This window comes from Orbicella franksi, chromosome 9 (assembly GCF_964199315.1).
Source record: "Orbicella franksi chromosome 9, jaOrbFran1.1, whole genome shotgun sequence".
NCBI classification, from domain to species: Eukaryota; Metazoa; Cnidaria; class Anthozoa; order Scleractinia; family Merulinidae; genus Orbicella; species Orbicella franksi.
Window position 1 is genome coordinate 15,566,244 of NC_138153.1, and position 19,612 is coordinate 15,585,855.

At 39.2% G+C, this 19,612-nt stretch overlaps 4 protein-coding genes across 4 annotated transcripts in view; 3 read left to right on the forward strand and 1 right to left on the reverse strand.

The window, feature by feature from the left end:
- The window catches only part of LOC145498735 (uncharacterized), a 41,115-nt gene that overhangs the window by 17,660 nt on the left and 3,843 nt on the right, over positions 1-19,612 (reverse strand). Inside the window, exons 6-10 of the mRNA XM_081478663.1 lie at positions 17,365-17,430; positions 15,430-15,571; positions 14,864-14,903; positions 12,375-12,451; positions 11,499-11,572 (exon numbers count right to left, since the gene is read on the reverse strand). Of these exons, the coding sequence (XP_081334789.1) occupies positions 11,499-11,572; positions 12,375-12,451; positions 14,864-14,903; positions 15,430-15,571; positions 17,365-17,430 (399 nt within the window). The remainder of the gene's footprint in view (positions 1-11,498; positions 11,573-12,374; positions 12,452-14,863; positions 14,904-15,429; positions 15,572-17,364; positions 17,431-19,612) is intronic.
- On the forward strand, positions 19-1,614 carry LOC145498754 (adenosine receptor A2b-like). The gene has a single exon (XM_081478687.1). The coding sequence runs from the start codon at positions 675-677 to the stop codon at positions 1,608-1,610; it is 936 nt and encodes a 311-aa protein (XP_081334813.1). The 5' UTR covers positions 19-674; the 3' UTR covers positions 1,611-1,614.
- On the forward strand, positions 4,061-5,678 carry LOC145498753 (beta-4C adrenergic receptor-like). Its single transcript, XM_081478686.1, has one exon. The coding sequence runs from the start codon at positions 4,061-4,063 to the stop codon at positions 4,994-4,996; it is 936 nt and encodes a 311-aa protein (XP_081334812.1). The 3' UTR covers positions 4,997-5,678.
- On the forward strand, positions 5,877-8,966 carry LOC145498755 (adenosine receptor A3-like). The gene has a single exon (XM_081478688.1). It carries the CDS (start codon positions 7,542-7,544, stop codon positions 8,469-8,471), a length of 930 nt encoding a protein of 309 aa, XP_081334814.1. The 5' UTR covers positions 5,877-7,541; the 3' UTR covers positions 8,472-8,966.

The window sequence follows — 19,612 nt, forward strand, 5'->3', positions numbered from 1 at the left end:
GACAGCTGTTCAAAGAACTCCGCTGGCAACCAGCAGTTACATATTATCTGCGACGGATCTAGAGGGGTTTCGGAGGGTTGGCGTTTGATCGAACTACTAAAATTAAAAAAAAAAATGAGACATTGTTAGACGCTGACTTGGCATCAGAATGCCCGAAATCCCATTCCCGAGGATCTCTATTGTAAAAAATTTTTCGGGGAAGGATGCCCCCGGACTCCCATATAGGGGACCGTCTTCGGAGGTCCGTGTCTTGAACCCCCTTCTCTAAAATCCTGTATCCGCCCCAGATTTTTATTCCAGTTCTGATTCGTTTATTACTTTATCACCGCTCTAAATACCAAAATGCTCTAGACTACATCGTGGAAAAGACAAACGTCCTTGCAAATATTAGAAACAACTATCTTGGGGAAGTTCTGCATGACAGATGTTTGTAAGTTTACTCGTCGATAAACAAATAAAACCATTGTTTCATAATCTCTGGTTGTTTAATGAAGAACACGAGCATTGATTAACTCTTCACATTGCCAATCACTTACATGCAGATGGTCTTATTGCAGGACTTTTTTATATATTCTAGCCTTGTAAAACAATTCTATATGACAAAAACTTGTTGCCTTAAACGAAACTTGAGGCACTGTCATGAAGAAATCGTCGTGTGAATTAGAGGCACAGTCATGAAGAAATCATCGTGTGAATTAGAACTGCCTAGCTATCCCAACGTCTCCAACGTCCAAGACCTTCATTCGACTTACATCGCTAATTGTGTCTTCAACAGCTTTCTATCTTTTACCGCCATCATGTTGAACATTGTCACAATTCACGCCATACGAAAAACGTCGTCTTTGCCAAAGACGTTAAGAATATTGCTCCTAAGTCTTGCTGTTTCTGATCTTGGTGTTGGTTTATTTGTTCAACCATTTTATACTTCACTTCTGGTAAAGTGGTTACAGCAAAACATTCCCAACTGTATAACCTACAAGGTTTTTTTCTTCATTGGGCTTTTGTTTACAGTGGCTTCATTCTTTGGTGTTGTCGCTGTAGGCATAGACAGGTTCTTAGCGATTCATCTTCATCTCAGATACCTGGAACTTGTAACTCACAAGCGAGTTCTTGCTGTGACGATCTCAACATGGGTTCTTGGTGCATTAACTTCTCTGGCATCGTTGTGGGTATCGCCTACTACTCGGACTCTATTCGAAGGCATTATAATAATTGTTGGTCTCCTTCTTACAACAGTGGTTTATATCAGGATTTATTTAGCTGTACGACGCCACAAGAATCAGATCCAGGCTCTTCAAGCACAACAAGCAGACCAGACAGATGAAATGGCAAATTTTGCTAGCATTGTCAAAACTACAGTCGGTGTATTCTATATATATCTCGTGCTTTTGTTTTGTTTTCTGCCATATTTTATCAGTTTGGCCGCCATGGCAATCGTCGGCCCAAGTGACCCGTTGAAGAGATTATTTTTTTTCTCCTTCACACTCGCGTTTCTTAATTCATCTCTGAACCCTGTAATTTACTGCTGGAAGATGAAACATATTCGACACACTATCATGGAAATACTGAGGAACATAATCAATTCGCTCAGAAATCGTTCATCGCAGTAATCGTAGAGTCAGCCATGCTGTAAATAAACATGTTCTGAAAACATGAACAAAGACTGCGAACTCGGGTAAACAAGAACGTTTTCAAACTGATTAGTGCAAGACCATTTATTGTTGCCTGATACACTGACTTTTTTGTTTTGTGATTCTTAAAACGTGAAATAAAAAATCATTTAAAATAAATTAATTGCATATATTTAAATGAAACAGAGTATGTAACAAAGTTTTGTTCGCTGTTGTAAATAAAAACCAGTTTTATTCGCAGTGTTATTGGCTTTGCAATGACGAAGACACTGGAATTGAAAGGGAGAAACGTGCACGCGCCAGATTTGCTGTTAACTGTTTTAGCTATGGCATAGTTTATTCGAACAGGTGTTTTTTTCTGAAGGGCTTTACGCGGAGTAAAATACAGTTATTTTACTCCGACGTATAAAATCCAGCACGCAATTTTTGTATGACCAAGCAAGACCCACAAGGCGACATGGTATTTTTTAACATGTTTAAATGCATTCTCGTCCCCATAGCCCTTTTCGCTTCTCTTAGCGCGCGCGGCCTTGGCACGTGAAACAAAGGGTTCTGGAGACAGAGGATTTCCCAGTCCTAGATTCTAGGACTTCCGGTCTTCATGTATGCAGTCGTAATGTTTTTATAACTTGCATGGGATTGTCAATGGCGGCCGTCGAGGTAGGATTCGAGGAATCATTGTCTCAGGTCGTAAGTGGTATCAATTTGGAGAATGTTTCCTTCAGTGTAGAACAGAAAGAGGTGATAAGGAATACTATTATTTCAAGAAATACACACCGACACGCGTTGGCAACTCATTGATTCAGTTTTCAGTTATTGCCCATTGTTTTTGAGTCCAGGCATGGAGCAACTGAATAGTTCAATTTGGTTGTTTCGCTTTTAAATGCCTTGATGCGAGATCAGTCCGTGAAGCTAAACCGGTTTAGGTCAGCTAAAGGTCCTCCACTTTTAAACACAGCTGGTCACAGCTGTTTCATATTTTTGCGCCAGCAATACGCACTTCCTTACCAACATTTTGACTTCCGTTCAAGAGATCTTTGTTTTCAAACACCCAATCAAATACATTCCAATAGCCCTTTTCACGGTTAATTTTTCTCATTTGCATTACAATGTAATCCAACGTGGATGCGAGACAATTTCGAGCTAAAACTACAAACTAGCCCGAAATTGCCTCACATACATGCTAGATTTTATTGTAATGCAAATAAGCAAAAGTAACCGTGAAAAGGGCTATTAATCGGCAAATCCTATGTCCCCAGAGCCCTCCGTCTCTCGTGCCAAGGCCACGCCGGCTAAGAGAAGCGAAAAGGGCTATGGGGACGAGAATGCTTTAAATGTATATTCACCTTGCTCTAATGTTTTTCCCTCGGTCCTTCTGCGTCCATAGTCCTTGCCCTCCTCAGCCCATCTGAGAGCACTTTGTTCTGCTCACCAAGCCCCCTGATTGGTCAATAAAACACATGCCACACGCTCTGGCCAATCAAAGCCAAGGTGTTATCTTCTCGACCAATCAAGCGCAAAAGGAAGGCAGTCAGACAGCTGGCTTCAACGAAGTCTTACGCGGACAGCCAGCAGCAACATATTTTTATTCCTGTTCTATTTGTTTATTACTTTTTGAAAAAAATCAGCACTAATTCATAAAGGAAATACAAAAGAAATGAATAATCAATGAGTGTCTTTAAATTTGATAACGACACGGCTACATTTTGCAGTCGATTTTCTCCAGAAAAATAATAAACCCAAGGATTATTCTACAAATGAGTACATCTACCACAAACATTTTTGAAGCTGTTAAAAAAACTCCGCGGGCAGCCAGCAGCTATATAGTATCTGCGGCGGATATAGAGGTGGGTTTCGGAGGGTTGGCGTTTGATCGAACTACTAAAATTAAAAAAAAGAAATGAGACATTGTTAGACGTTAACTTGGTCTCAGAATGCCCGAAATCCCATTTCCGAGGATCTCTATTGTAAAAAATTTTTCGGGGAAGGATGCCCCCGGACTCCCCTACAGGGGACCGCCTTGGGAGGTCCGTGTCTTGAACCTCCTTCTCTAAAATCCTGTATCCGCCCCAGAGTTTTATCCCTGTTCTGTTTTGTTGATTACTTTATCACCGCTCTAAATACCAAAATGCTCTAGACTACATCGTGGAAAAGACAAACTTCCTTGCAAATGTTAGAAACAACTATCTTGGGGAAGTTCTGAATGATAGATTTTTGTCAGTTTACTCGTCGCTAAACAAATAAAACCATTGTTTAATAACCTCTTGGTTGTTTAATGAAGAACATGAGCATTCATTAACTCTTGACATTGCCAATCACTGACGTGCAGATGGTCTTATAATTGCAGGCCTTCTTTATATATTCTAGCTTCGTAAAACAATTTTATATGACAAAAACTCGTTGCCTTAAAGGAAACTTGAGCCACTGTCATGAAGAAATCGTCGTGTGAATTAGAACTGCCTAACTACCCCAAAGCCTCCAACGTCCAAGACCTTCATTCGACTTACATCGCTAACTGTGTCTTCAACAGCTTTCTATCCTTTACCGCCATTATGTTGAACATTGTCACAATTCACGCCATACGAAAAACGTCCTCGTTGCCAAAGACTTTAAGAACAATGCTCCTGAGTCTTGCTGTTTCTGATCTTGGTGTTGGTTTATGTGTTCAGCCATTTTATACTTCACTTCTAATAAAGTGGTTACAGCACAACATTCCCAGCTGTATAACCTACAAGGTTTTTGCCCTCTTTGCGACTTTGTTATCAGCGGCTTCATTCTTTGGTGTTGTCGCTGTAGGCGTAGACAGGTTCTTGGCGATCCATCTTCATCTCAGATATCAGGAACTTGTAACTCACAAGCGTGTTCTTGCTGTGACGATCTTCACATGGGGTCTTAGTGCATTCGTTTCTCTAACATCGTTGTGGGTTTCGCTTGCTACTCGCGCTCTATTCCTTGGCATTACAGCTACTGTTGGTTTCCTTCTCACAATGGTGGTTTATATCAGGATTTATGTCGCCGTACGACGCCACAAGAATCACATGCAGGTCCTTCAAGTAAGACAAGTAACACAGACGGACGAAATGGCCAATTTTGCTGGCATCATTAAAACTGCAGTCGGTGTATTCTATGTATATCTCGTGTTTTTGTTTTGTTATCTGCCATACTTTATCAGTTTGGCCGCCATGACAATCGTCGGCCCAAGTGACCCATTGAAGAGATTATTTTTTTTCTCCTTCACACTCATGTTTCTTAATTCATCTCTAAACCCTGTAATTTACTGCTGGAAGATGACCCATATTGGACACACTATCATGGAAATACTGCGGAACATAATCACTTGGCTCAGAAATCGTTTATCGCAGTAATCGTAGAGTCAGCCATGCGACGATAAACATGTTCTGTATACATGAACAAGGGTCGCGAACTCGAACAAACAAGAACATTTTAAACCTTAATAATGTAAGACTACAGAATTGATACTGTTGTTTGCTTATTAATGCTGTGCTGACACACTGAGTTCAGTGGCCGTTTGGTCACTCTTCACAAGAAAGAAAGAAAAAAGACGTTTAAATATATATTAATTACACATGTAAAAGAGATTTTGTAGCAAAGTTTTGTTCGATGTTGTAAATAAAAAACAGTTTTATTCGTAGTGTTATTGGCTTTTTAATAATAAAGACTTGTTCACTATGCAACGACAGCGCCAAGCGGGTTCGTAATGGAAGATTCGGACAGTTTTTCCAAGGCTTTGCGCAGGTGTAAAATACAGTTATAACTTATAGAACACCACAGAACACAATTTTTGTATGGCTGAGTAAGAATCAAATCGACACTGGATTTGAAAACGTGTCGTAAGTACTTTTGTAGAACTTGCAGTACATTTGAAAACGTTTAGTTAGTACTTTGGTTAGTACTTTTGTCCTGTTTTATATAAAAGGGTCTTGATAGCACAAGTGTTGTAAATATTTTTAAAAACACAACAACGCTTTTCAGTTTTCGGAACATGTTTCGATGTTTCAAACATCATCATCAGCCATAATGAGTATATAAGGTTTACAGAAAGATCGTTATTATATATGTAGTTAGTAACAGCCTATACAATGACCCTTTATAAAGTTAAATTAACGTAAAATGCAAACTTATTTAAACTAACCAATAAAAATTTGAAAAGAACAATAGTTAAAAACCACTAAGCTGAAATAGATACATTTAAATGTGTAACGATAAATTGACATGCTCAACTTGTTTGTTGAGTTCTGGATTTAACCGTTCAATATGAAAACTCTCCTTGATTTTAAGTTGTGAGAAAGTCTTAGCAAAATCAATAATTTTAAAACTGGAGGCATCACAATTGTCTCTCGACAATGCTTAGAACAATTGAGATGTTTAAAAACATGGGAATTTTTGTCCCGCAAAAGATGTTCATTAACCCGTTTTATATAAATTAACGGGTTATCGCAGAATTTAAGGGGAATGAAGGATGAAGCAGTTTCACAGCTGTGAATTGTGCTGCCCAAATATGGCACCTGCATATCACGTGCTACAGTCGAAAAAACCTGAAAACCCTGAAAAACCTGCTTTTGTTGCTGAGAAGCTCTCATGGAGCCTTTTTAATCATTTTCTAGTTTTTACAAGAAGAGTGGGGTTGTTTGCCATTGATACTACGGTTCGTCAACGGTTGTGCAAATGGTAAGCAAAAGTGCCTGATGGTATAAGTTCCGTTCGGATTGTCCATTTACCATTTACGGTACTCAAAAAGAAACCCAATTTACCGAGAGTGCCCAGGACGAATTCGACCTGATCATAATTCCAAGATGGCGGTGATGAATTCCACTCGGATATTTTGGTTGGAAATTTTTGGACCACCTTTCAAGCCGTTCCGTTTATTTCGAAAATTTTCCCGTCGGCCGAGCCAAAATTGTCTTATAATTTACATTCTGACCGATATTTCCGGAATTTTCGGGTAAATGTTAAACAACCTGGGTGTCGAAATTAAATACACTGTCGGCAGAAGCATCTCTCGCTGGTTTGAAGCCACTTCTGCAGTCATTTTTTGACCGATTTAAGATGTGTTTTTGGCTTGTGTCGTTGCATCAAGAAACGTTTATTAGAAGAACGTCAGAAATTTAGGTAACTTTGTTTCGTGCACTGACTGAGCTTAATGATTGGTTAATAAATTTCGCGCAATGCGCGCTAACCAATCGGCGTGACGTCGGTGTCTTCTCTGCCAATGAAATACGAAATGATAGCTACCTATGTGTATTTCAGTTTTAATTCGTTAATTACTAAACACTGACAATATTTCCAAAACAAAGGAAAAGAGGAACTACTTTAGAGAAGCAATGCTTGACAGAAATTTGCAGGTTTACCAGCGATTAGCATATGGCATAACTTTTGAATAAAACGCTTTTAATTACACGTTGTTAGTTCTCTCTTTAGTTTTGCAATAATAAGAAAATGTCCCTGCTTCTCCTCTTGTACATAACTGTTTCCTGTGAAGGCTTTTTTCCAACAAACCAACAAAGCCTTACGATTTTGATTCAGAAGTAGAATTAGAAAGATATTTTTCTCAAGACCAAAATTTGACAAACCTTCTGCCTGTTTAATAATCAGGTTTTCTTAATTCGTTGTTTTGTCAGTGAGTGCAGATGGTGTTATCACACGTCTAATATTATTGTTTTCATGCAATTTCGTTTATCTGATGAAAAATAAACTGCACTTTTTGCGGAAACAAATACAAAACTGCTTGCTTCCTTTCAAAGGTATTTTAGTCCTTCGCGTATGAACATCACGGCTCTGACGAACGAAATACTTTCACAAGGTGTAAAAAAGCCGGTAGGAACGTTAACTGTACTTGGGAAACGAGACGAGAAGTGAAAACGCCAGGTGTCTTGAACTTGAATTGTTATCATGAATACAATATGTGAAGACTCGCTGCAGTATTTCCCCTCAAACCTGGAAATTGAGGACCTCCGTTCTACCTACATCGCTAACTGCGTCTTCAACAATTTTCTATGCTTTACCACCATCTTGCTAAACATTGCAACAATGCACGCGATACGGAAAACGTCTTCGTTGCCAGCGACCTTAAAAACTTTGCTCCTCAGTCTCGCTGTTTCGGATGTTGGTGTGGGTTTACTAGTTCAGCCATTCTACACTTCACTTCTGGTCAACTGGTTACAGCACAACTCCCGCTGTAGCAACAAAGTGACGTTCCATAACATTTTGTGCTTGTTTTCTGTCGCTTCGTTCTCTGGTGTTGTCGCTGTGAGCGTAGACAGGTTCTTGGCAATTCATCTTCATCTCAGATACCAGGAACATGTGACTCACAAGCGTGTTGTTGCTCTGGTAATCTCAATATGGCTGCTCAGTCTGTTTATTTCTTTGACCCCGATGTGGCTTCCATCCGAAATTTTCAATCCCGTTATCGTTATTCTTGCAGTTGTTGGTCTCGTTTTTATTGCAATGGTCTACATCAGGATCTATTTAGCCGTACGTCACCACAACAGAGAAATCCACACTCTCCAAGTACAACACGGAACACAGACAGGCGAAAAGGCACATTTTGCTATCCTCGTTAAATCTGCTTTTGGTACATTTTATGTATACCTTTTGTTATTGATTTGTTATTTACCTCACTTAATCTGCATGGCTGTCATTGAAGTCTACGGTACGAGTATTGCTTTGAAAAAATTTTTTCTTCTCTCAATGACTCTTGTGTTTCTCAATTCAGTTTTGAACCCTGTAATTTACTGCTGGAAGATGAGACACATTCGGCGCGTTATCATCGACATAGGGCGAAACATGATTACTTGGCTCAGAAATCGCTCATCACACTAAGGACCCGTCCACCGACTACGACGGAGAAATTTGAAAAGGGAGGTTTCACTGTTAAAGCGCGTCAAATATTTTCCATCTACGCTACGCCGGAGGAATTTGAAAACGCAACAATCATCGGTCATTTTGGATTTGTGGTTGGGGAAAACGCGGACAGGGAAATCACGTGATTATCGTGACGCCATCGTTTTCGAAGAGCTCTGTTCTCAAAATGTTTTCCGCTACACTAAAACGCAAAGACGGCGTTTTCAAAATTCCTCAGGTTTAAAGAGCGTTTTCGAAAAGCTCCATTTTCGTGACGGATTAGTGTGGACGGCAGGCTTAACCGTAGAAATAAAGCTGCGTTTTCAAATTCCTCCGATTTGAAGAGCGTTTCCGAAAAGCTCCGTTTAGTCTGGATTAGTCTGGACGGGAGATGAAGCTGCGTTTTCAAATTTCTCCGGTGTAGTGTGGACGGGGCCTAACGGCATCAGTCGTAGGGCTGGCTATGCTATACCCCATATATCATGATTCTCCAAACTCAATTTTATCGTTGTTGATAAACACTTTTTGTATATAACGAGCTAGGACTGCGCTTTGGTGTTTATGAGAACGACCAAAGCGTGCCATGTAAAAAACTACAATACTTAAGAAAGAATGCAAACTTACTGATATTTCATAATAGTTCATGCATGCCTTATACATTTAGTTGCATGGTAGTCTTATATACAAAGAAATAGCCAAAAACAGCGTATATTTGAAATAAATCTATGTAAAAAGTAGAGAAACTTAATTTGTATAAGGTGGTGTTTAAACTGAAGCTAGAAATTTGTGGAGGAGTTTCTACAGCTGTGTATATGAAAGAAATGTTACGTGCAAAAATTAAATGAAAATGTAGCGAAGTTACATTAGGTTTTATTATCAAAATACATGTAAGTTCTAACTACAGTGCTATGATACTGACATTGTGTTTTAATTCAGTACAAAGAAAACGGAAGTTGAAAAGCGGGTAGTTAATGGTGTTTACCATTTACCCTCAAATTCCGGAAATTTCGATCAGAATGTAAATGGAAAGACAATTTTGGCTCGGCCGACCGGAACATTTAAGAAATAAACAGAGTTGCGTCTTGAAAGGTACTCCACCCGAAATATCCGAATGGAAAATATGCTTCACCGCCATCTTGGAATTATGATCAGGTCGAACTCGTCCTAGTCTCTCTCGGTAAACTGGGTTTTTTGAGTGAATGGTAATTTTACAATAACTGTCTAATTTCTCGCGCGCTGATCGGCTCTTTTATTATCAATAAGAGTACAGACGGATAAAATTTTAATATATGCAAGCTTTCAAGTTCATCTGTCAACTTTTTAACCCATGAAGCTTCATGGACTTTTTTAAGTGGCCAATCAAAAAGCGAGAAAAGCCATTGACCATGTTCGCGTCATTTTGAATAAAATTCACTTATCTTTGTTTACGGCAATTGCAAGTCTATGGGCGCCTTTTCACCTCATTTATTCCCGGCATTTGACCATTCTGGGGTCTTGTTATTGTAAAAATCAACTTGACGTCAGTTTTTTATGCGTCTGTCCTCTTATTGATGATAAATTTCGTCATAACATTGTCAAAGCTTACTGCGGCGGCTCGTGGTTCCACAGCCACTTTGACAATGTTATGACGCAATTTATCATCAATAAGTGGACAGACGCATAAAAAAACTTACGTCAATTCGTTAATTGGACAGTCCGAACGGAACTTACCATCAGGGAATTTTGCTTACCATTTGCACAGACGTTTGACGGTGACCGGTCTGTCCGTGTAAATAATAAACAACCAATGATGTTTTTTTTTTTAGGATTTTGCACTATTTACATTTTTTTTACATCGTCACGTGCTCGTTTAGCATTTGAAGTTCAATGTTTTAGCCATTACAAGGGGCCTTCAAGTTCGTACTGATATTTTTTCCGAGTCTTTTTTAACCAAAGGTGACACAAACATAGAATCTTTCACAAATTCAAGAACAGTTCGACTGCAAGTTACTTGTTGATCGGAGTTGCCTAGGTCATTCCAAATTCCTAACTTTCCACCTTTCTAGGTTCCAATCTCCCGCATGCCACGTACGATTCAAAATGGGACTGATTGAATTTTTTTTATCCGCACCCCTACCCCCGTGTAGGGCAACCTCTGGCACAGAGCCTGTCTGAAAATTGGAACAGGGTTGAACAGGCTGAACCCTGAGAACGAAGTTGAGGCAGATACAGCCACATACAATCATTACATTTCCAACCTCTCATTAGCAGACAACTTTCCTACATGGACGCTTAAGCTGGTCTCCATTTCTGAAGCTGGACCCTTTTTTTCGATTTCAAGGGACCTTCGACTCTATTATTACTATTAGGAGTTTAAGAAAACCAAGGCGGCAACGGCAACGGGAACGTCACTAAACAAAAGGTTTAATGAGGAGAACAATGGCTGTGCACGTGCGTTATAATTCTTGGTACATTTCTTTGCTGTCCTCTGCAAAACAACAAAGTGAAATGACCAAATTCTGCGCTGTTTGGAGAACGTGAACCACGACGGCTAATATATTAAATTTTTATGTCGAATTTATCGGTGTGTCCTAGACTCAGTTTCGTGATAGTTTTAACAGTAATAAACAAAGTAAATGACTTTAGAGCACCGCGATATTCGTAGGTAAAATATACAATCATTTTTTAATAGACGTTGTCCTCGCCGTCGCCGTCGAGGTTTCTTAAGCTCCCTAATGAAACAGAGGGTTTAATAGGAACTCTTAAAGGAGCTAGGTCACGGTTTTCGCTCTTGCAAAGTTTAGGCTAAATTTTTCAAGTTCATCGTTTGTAATCCGAGTCAATCTTCTCCATCCTTGCCCATCCTTGTTACTTCATGGTTTATTATTATCTCTTTGGTGTTTCCCATCTTAGTAAACTACCATTTTCAGGCTTCCTTCAATTCAAAGATAATTTTGTACGTGGCCAAAATAACTCCAAAAACCGTGACTGAACTCCTTTAAAAGACATTATTTTTTCTGTACTTACAAAAAATACAGAGCCACCACCACAGCCCGAGGGAACAGGGTTCACAAACAGACTCTTCTTGGCTACAAGGATCCCTGCAAATTGACAGCATATTGTATCTGCAACATTAGTCAGTTCCAGACTCTTCACCAGTCAGCCAGGACAATTAAACAAGCAGGCGAGCAATGGAAACATGGTCAGTGGGAATGATCGAGTCAAAGGTAGCCGATCCCCTCTCATTTTTCTTTCAGTTATATGCTTATTCAATAATTCAAAGCACGTAACAGAAAAACAACGAAAAAAAATGATAAATCCCTACTGACCGAGACCCTGTCTCAGGCTTGAGTGGCACAGGCTACAGTAGTTACGTGAGGTACCACCCCCCCCCCCCCCCCAGAGGTCTCCTGTAGCTCAGTGCCGGTGTGTGGAAGGTTACAGGTTCGACTACTGTTGGGAGAATTTGGATTTTTTCTGAGTAGCTAGTACCATGGCATGGGGGTCCTGGTAGCCTAGTGTTGTTGCCCTTGACTCTGAATAGAGCCGTCTGGGTTAAGCTACGGCGTCATTGCGCTGTGCTCGTGATAATTTACTGTCACAGTGTATAACTGGAAGAGAACGTTGCATATTAAACGGATGCCAGCAAAGAGAATTCTCTGGGTTATCCTGTGATGGTACATCATAAAGTCAGCCTAGTGATCCATCAATCAAGCAGAAGGAGGAGGGAATCTCTGTCTCGCAGGGTATATGGAACCCAGCTTGATTGATGGATCACTAGGTTGACTTTATGATGCACCACCAAATGAGGAATATTTTTGTCAAATTTCTACCAAACTTAACAAACAACAACTTTTCTTTTTCCATCTGACACGTTGTCAATTACACGAAAGGTCTGTTCACCTGGTGTTTCCACTCCTCCAACAAACTTGTGAGTTGAAATAAATATCGCATCTTTGTAGACAAGTCCCTGATCGTCACTATAGCAAACATAAAATGCACTTTAAGTTAATTTAATTTGTTTATAAGCAATCAAGTTGCTCAAAAGCATTTTAAGTCACGCTTGTTGTCATTACAACTCTCACTTGTTTTCATGCACGTAAAATACTAAAATCCAAGGCGGTATCCCATATGAAAAAATGTGCTCATTGTCTCGCTTAGGGGTATAAATCAAGGATTCTGGTCTCATTTAAGGCGTTCACAATGAAGTGCCACTATTTTAGATGTCAAAACTCTCATTTCCGTTTTTAGTTTCAATTTCTGCCATTCTCTCAAATCCATCTACATGTACTAGTGCAGGCTCCCTTCCTGAACAGCAGCTGGTAATGGAGACTATTCCAATTTACGTGGTATCTTTAAGGGTCAAATAAAGCTTGAGCCACGCCCAAACTGGTCTTTTTTCGGGGGTTTAATTCAAATTTTCCAACGAGCATCGCCCGCCTTTTCATATGGAAGTCCACCCAGGACTAGAACACAAGAATCTGTTTAGTTTTCGAACAGCATCAAAGCTTAGTGTAAATTGTATCACTGTTTAGGTTTATCACTTGACCTGTTACAATACTAAGAAAGAAAAAAAGATAGGGATTTCAAGGAGCAAGGGTTAGGTGTTTTCCCCTTTGCATAACGTCCCCCCTGCTCTACGCTCACTTCACCCGTACACGGGACGGAAGCCAGAGTAAGAGAACACGGGACGGGTGGCAGAGTGTTTTGTTTGTTGCTGTGACAAATTTTGTGGGTTTCAAAAGTTTGAGCAGTCACTAAAAACTACATGCTCTATCGGGGTTCGAAGTCAAATTTTCCTCATAAGGAATGCTACACTATTTCTGCCGTCTTCAAAATATAGAAGACTTTCGTTCACAAAGAAATTCGGCAGCAAAATGGAGCACAAACTATTTGACGGTTAGCACATGTAAAATGTCACGTACAGAATCAAAGTGAAACCAGTGGATCAATTTCTTGAATCTTTGAATTCGGAGGTAATTTATGTTCTTCTTTGTGCGGTATTTTGATTATTAAAAAGTATTTCTGTCACACTGCCAATTAGCCAAGTATTCTGACTTGCATTTGATTTACAGCAGTGCAAAATGACTTACAGTTTTGGTGACATAAGCCCGCACTTATATTTCATCTGCATCAGGTTTATGCAAATTTATATTTAGACAGATGTTGAAACTCGGTTCCTTGGCATAGTCAAGAATTATATTCCGCAAAGTGGTTGATGAAACATCGTTTTATTAGCGAACAATGTGCCGTGAGGTTAATTCAGCCAACATGAAACAGCGAACAGTTTTACTTTTTTACAATATTAAATCGACCGGCTGGAATTGAATTCAGTGATAGTTCAATACGCTGGATGTATATAAATATCTTTCGTCTGACCTGTGTGAAGCTTAGAATATGACTGGAGAATTTCAAAGGTGTATTTGCCCGTACGTGTGTGGTTAGTGATGACCTTTCTTTCACTTCAGTTGAGATGGACAAAAATTATTCGTTGACTGTACCCCGGTGGAAAAGTTTGTGTCACAGGTTGTCATGTGACCAGCTGCAACCAGGGTCTTTCTCCCAACGACCAAGAGAGGCAGAGGAGAGAGAGGCTGGGAACGAGGTTGTTGTTCTTAGGATATTTTTAGCTGTCAAAGTATCTTCTAGGGTGCACTCGAAGAAATAATAATAAAAAAGCGCTCTTGTTTCTATCTTTAGGCTCACTTTTATGGGCTCCTTTCCTGAACAGGGCTGGCAATCGAGCCTTGTCATTTGAAGTGTTATCTTTTAGAGGTAAAATACAGCTTGAGCCACACCCAGATTGGTCTCCTTTAAGGGTTTAATTCAAATTTTCTGGCAAGCATCTCCAAAATTTTTATATAGGTCTCCCATCCCCCGGGTATCCAGGAAGAAAAGTGAAACTTCACTGGCTGATGCTTATGATATGTCTTGAATGAGGGAATGAAATTTCCCTTCTGTGAGCTAAAACAATTCATGGGCCTCATTGGACAGCATAAGTTCATTAAATGGATGGGTTAGCTTGCAATCTTGAAACAACTTGCTTGAAAAGTTATAGGACTGGTTTGATTCACACAAAACACTTGCCATAAGCTTGTTGCATATGGTTGTGCCATCTGCAGTAAATTGGCCTTTACAAGACTGTATTGAAGCCAGAAAATGGTCTGGAAGCTCTATATAATTATATATATTCATCACTGCACATAGAACAGTTTTCAATTGAGTGTCATAAAACCAAAACCAAACCCAAACTAATTACTTACCAAATTAGACTACTCAGCCAATCTCAAACCATGGTAAAAGCAAAACCAAAACCAAAGTAGTTACCTGATAACTTTCGACACTCAATTGAAAACCGCTCAGGAAACCAATTACAAGTCATTAAAGCTCACCTGGTAACCAAAGGATTCATGTTTATGTCCACATAAGGTCCTACGTTGTTCATGGCAGAAAGAAAAGGGAGATAAAATGTATTCATGAACAAATCTAATGATTTAACAAACATGATTTTGTATCACAACATGTGATATTATTAAATTGTTTGCTCAAAAATGTTCAAATTGCTGTTTACAATAGATATTTCAAATAACATGATAAAAAATATAATAGAATTGATCACGAAAAATTTTCCAGCCTGACTGTACTTGTAAACTCTCCTTGTACAGAAGACTGTTCTTACTACATGTACAAACTATATTAAAGGAGCTCAGTGACAATGTTTTGTCTTTTTTTTGGCCATGTACAAAATCTCCTTTAAATGGAAGGAAACCTGAAAATAATAGTTTACTAAGATAGAAAAACATCAAAGGGATAATAATAAACTATAAAGGAACAAGGATGGTCAAGGATGGCGAAGATTGACACGGATTGCAAACGACGAATTTGAAAAATTTAGACTAAACTTTTCAAAATGTGCAAACCATGACTGAGCTCCTTTAAAAAATAACAATTGCTATACCTGCAGTGGCATAATCCCAGAAAGCCAAAGCCCCGTTTCTGTGCAGACAGGCAGTGACAGCATTGGTGTCTGTTAAAATACCTGTCACATTTGATGCTGCTGAAAAACAGCCAATCAGCTGTCTGCCTTTTGAAGAGTGAAACTAAAAATAGGAAAAATAAACAACATTAACTGTAACCCCATTAATCTGACCACTCACAGGCCACCGAAATCTAGTCGTACTGACTAGAATGGTCATATTTAATAGCCAAGGGTCTTGAGATGAAGAAAATGACAGACCAAGCATTTCAAGGGACCAAGCTGTTTTAAAACCAGAATGTTATTACACAAGCAAAATAGTTCAGGAGGCCAATTACTAAAATCAGCCAATATTTAAAAATAGTAAATTGGACCAGGCACTGTTCCAAATGATCAAACATAGTTTTCTTGAAGTTTTGTGAATTATTTTCCTACAAACTTACTTCTGTGCAAGGGATTCTGTTTTTTCTTCAGTTAAAACTGGCTTTTGAACAACCCATCCCAGATGTGAGCAAACTGCAAGTCAGCTTTCAGTCAGAACAGGACACATGAAATATAAGATGTCTTTCTACTCCATGATCATGATATTCTCTCATTAACCAAGCTAACCTGCAAGCAGGCTCACCTTTGAGTTGTGCATGAGCGGTGAAGAGCAAAGCGACCTGGTGGGAAGGAGTCTTGTGAAGAGGTGCCAAGAAAGTGTACCTGCCTTGATCTCTGTATTTTTTCATTTCTGCTTCACCTGAGCGAAGTAAAATACCATTGGTCGAAATGTGGGAGAGGCGAGAAAACTGTCAATCTATTATGTTTGATGACGAGCGATTAGATCCCCATGGAGTTGGTAATTTACCACACATTCTCACAAGGAAAAATAAGTCATCCACATCGGGAGTCAGAGGAAGAGTTGAGTGCCCGTATTACTGATGTTTTAACAAAGTTCCAGTCTATTTCTGGTTAAATTTAAAACTAAAGAGGGAGCAGGAAATAGCAGTTGAAAGTATGTTAATGAATCAAGGCGTACTTGCCGTGTTGCCGACTGCATATGGGAAGAGTTAAATAATACAAACGTATGTGATTGCAAGCAGGCAACGAAACAACATACATGAAGGCGTTTGCCCATCTACCAGCATCATCAAAGACCAGACCGCCAAAGCAAGATCACTTGGAATCAAGTGAATGTCCTTGCTAGACATAAACATTGACAGTTTTTCTTTGGCAAAACCTTATCAACAACATTTATTGCGTTTGCATGTTGTCATGAAATCCCAAGAAATCTGAGCTGCCAAAGTTCATACTTCCCGTGAAATTTAGTTGGCTTATTTTTCTGCGGTTTCTGGGGTGGAGATGAAAAATTTGCAGAGATCAGAGCAAGCTCACTTTCTCATCTTGCGGCTTCACTGCTTGATTTTGCGCTTGCGGCTATGCAGCACATGCTCATGCTCCAACCTGAGTCTGCTTGCAGGCTATAACCGAGCTTACTCAGGACTCTACTGGGAGCATTATAATATATGCCCCTGGTCTTTTTTGTGTGAACGTCACTGCACCCTATCCATACTGTCAGGATCTTGGGGAAATAATCTCACAGTATAGCCTTGGCACTTGGCTAATAAGAGAAATATACACCATCACCCCGTGCCTTCGTGAAACAATCTGTCTAGAAAATCACCATGAATATTGCCTAGCATTACATGGACATGATATAAATGTTCATGAAGAGGGTAAAATGCTTGCAAAGATGTGTGTTCTCGTGGCACTTTGTATGGATTTTTGCCTTCCTATGTTTACTTAATTGGTAATTAATGGTAATGATTTTGTAGCAATAATGTGAAACAACAAGCAGACAATAATGTTTACAACACTTAAGTGGCCTCTGAAGTTTCATCATCATCATTATCATTTGGACAACAAAGCAAGCACCTTTAGTTTAGAATCCAAGTCTGGCAAGTCAACTGATCCACTTGGGTTTTGCTTGATCCATATAACCTAGAAGAAAAAAATATAATTGAAGGGGTGAGTGCAAAACCATGCTAAGTGATGATTTGGGTGAAAAAAAAAATTCGCGAAAGGGCTTGAATTTTTGCATGTGGTCTTCAATGTAATAGAAGAACATGGTGCTGTATTTTTCCCGCTGGTTTTTGCTTCGTTTATAAAGACACTGCTAGAAAAACCAAGTGGTTTTTTTGCATACGCAATATCTCGAAAATGAAGCGAAGCTTAATGGAAAAACTACAGGACATTGCTAAACATACCTAAACAAAACTGCATGCGAAATTTAGAGTTTTTTCGACAAAGTTCACTTTTGATTAAAATACCTAACGCCCTTTTCCAGCCGAGGCCTTCAAATAAACGAAGCCGGGCCTTTGTTATGATAAACAGAGCCGATCCTTTGTTATAATAACCAAGCCAAGCCTTTGTTATAAGTCGAAGTCTCGCCTCGGTTTATCATAACAAAGGATCGGCCCGCCGCAACCGCAAGGACTTTGATTTCACTTAGAATGCAGTAAAATGTCAATTTCACGCAACGTATAAGCTCAAAAATGTTGATTTTAGGTCAAAAAAGGTTTAAATGTTGATTTCACGTTAATGCATGACAGCAAGGAGGTTGATTTCTCTTAGAAACCAGCAAAATGTCAATTTCACGCAACGTATAAGCTCAATGATGTTGATTTCAGGTCTAAATAGGTTTATATGTTGATTTCACATTAACGCGTGACGGCAAGGATGTTGATTTCACCTAGAAACCAACAAAATGTCGATTTCATACAGCACATAAGCTCAATGATGTCAATTTCAGGTCTAAATAGGTTAAAATGTTGATTCCACGTTAACGCATGACGGCAAGGATGTTGGTTTCACTTAGAAACCAGCAAAATGGTAATTTCACACAACTTATAAGCTCAATGATGTTGATTTCACGTGAAAACGCACTATAAATAGGGCTGACAGATTAACAGATTAACCCTTCTGCACAACGCACGGGTCTCCATACATCTGCATGTCCACCAATCCCAGAAGCTCAAAACACTACAAATCATGCCAATTTGAAATAAAATCAACGCAACCTGGATCACAGATCTATGTTAAAATCGATCGCTACTTGTTGGTCGTTATTATGTTTACACAATCTAGTTACCAGTTCGAGAAATGTCCGCAGAACGTGATCGCAATGCATACCGGGAAGGGTCTTTACACCTCGTGCGCGGGAAACATGGCAGTCGATACAAGACCAATTTTATAAGTCTAAAACCAGTTCTCACTTTCCAAACTTTGACGCTAGCAACACTTGGCAATTGGGCCGCAACTCACCAGAGGGTATTTTTCTTGGGCAAGAACTGCTCTTGGACTTTGCTGCCTGGCTCAATCTGACTTCAAACGCCGATAACACGATTACAGTATATCAGCTGCCTTCGAAGTTTCAGAACACATTTTGATTCTTTAAAACGTGCTGCTGACTTACGGGTTTATCGAGACTGTATGATGCCTCTCAACCACCAGGCAGGCATACAAGGTACTTTAAAACAATGCGTAAGATATTAGTTGACAGAGGTCTAATGCGGCACATCTCTTTTTTGTTCGATGTATTTTGTTTGACACTCGATCAATTCACGTGTTGTGTTCACGTCACAATAACCGATGTAAATAATCTGTTGCCAGATTTCCGCTCTATATATGCTGTGAGATTTGATTTTGACTTCATACACTATAAACAGTCTGCCTGTTTGCTGTTCAACAAATAAACTCCTAAAGACATGGCTAGGAAAAGCCAAGTATTTTTGCATACATTATAACTCGAAAACGAAGCAAAAACCAGCGACAAAAATACAGGGCCGTGTTTTTCTATTACATTGAAGACCACATGCAAAAATTCAAGCCCTTTCGCGAAATTTTTTTTCACCCAAATCGTCACTTAGCATGGTTTTGCACTCACCCCTTCAATTATATGAGGAGAACACTTTCCAAGAAAAAAAATAAAATACAATTTATACAAACTACTGCTTAGATAAATAGTAACTTACAGCTAATCTGAAAAACAGCTTAATGAGTGGTTATGAAGCACTGTGCAAATAGGTAAATAACTTGAGAATCTTTGTAACCTTTTCAGTCACCTATTTCAACTTACTTGTAGAATAATTGAATTTTTAAACTGCATTTTCAATACACTGAT

Coding starts and splice junctions, on each gene's coding strand:
- LOC145498753 (XM_081478686.1), top strand. CDS start 4,061: ATGAAGAAATCGTCGTGTGAATTAGAACTGCCTAACTACCCCAAAGCC.
- LOC145498755 (XM_081478688.1), top strand. CDS start 7,542: ATGAATACAATATGTGAAGACTCGCTGCAGTATTTCCCCTCAAACCTG.
- LOC145498754 (XM_081478687.1), top strand. CDS start 675: ATGAAGAAATCATCGTGTGAATTAGAACTGCCTAGCTATCCCAACGTC.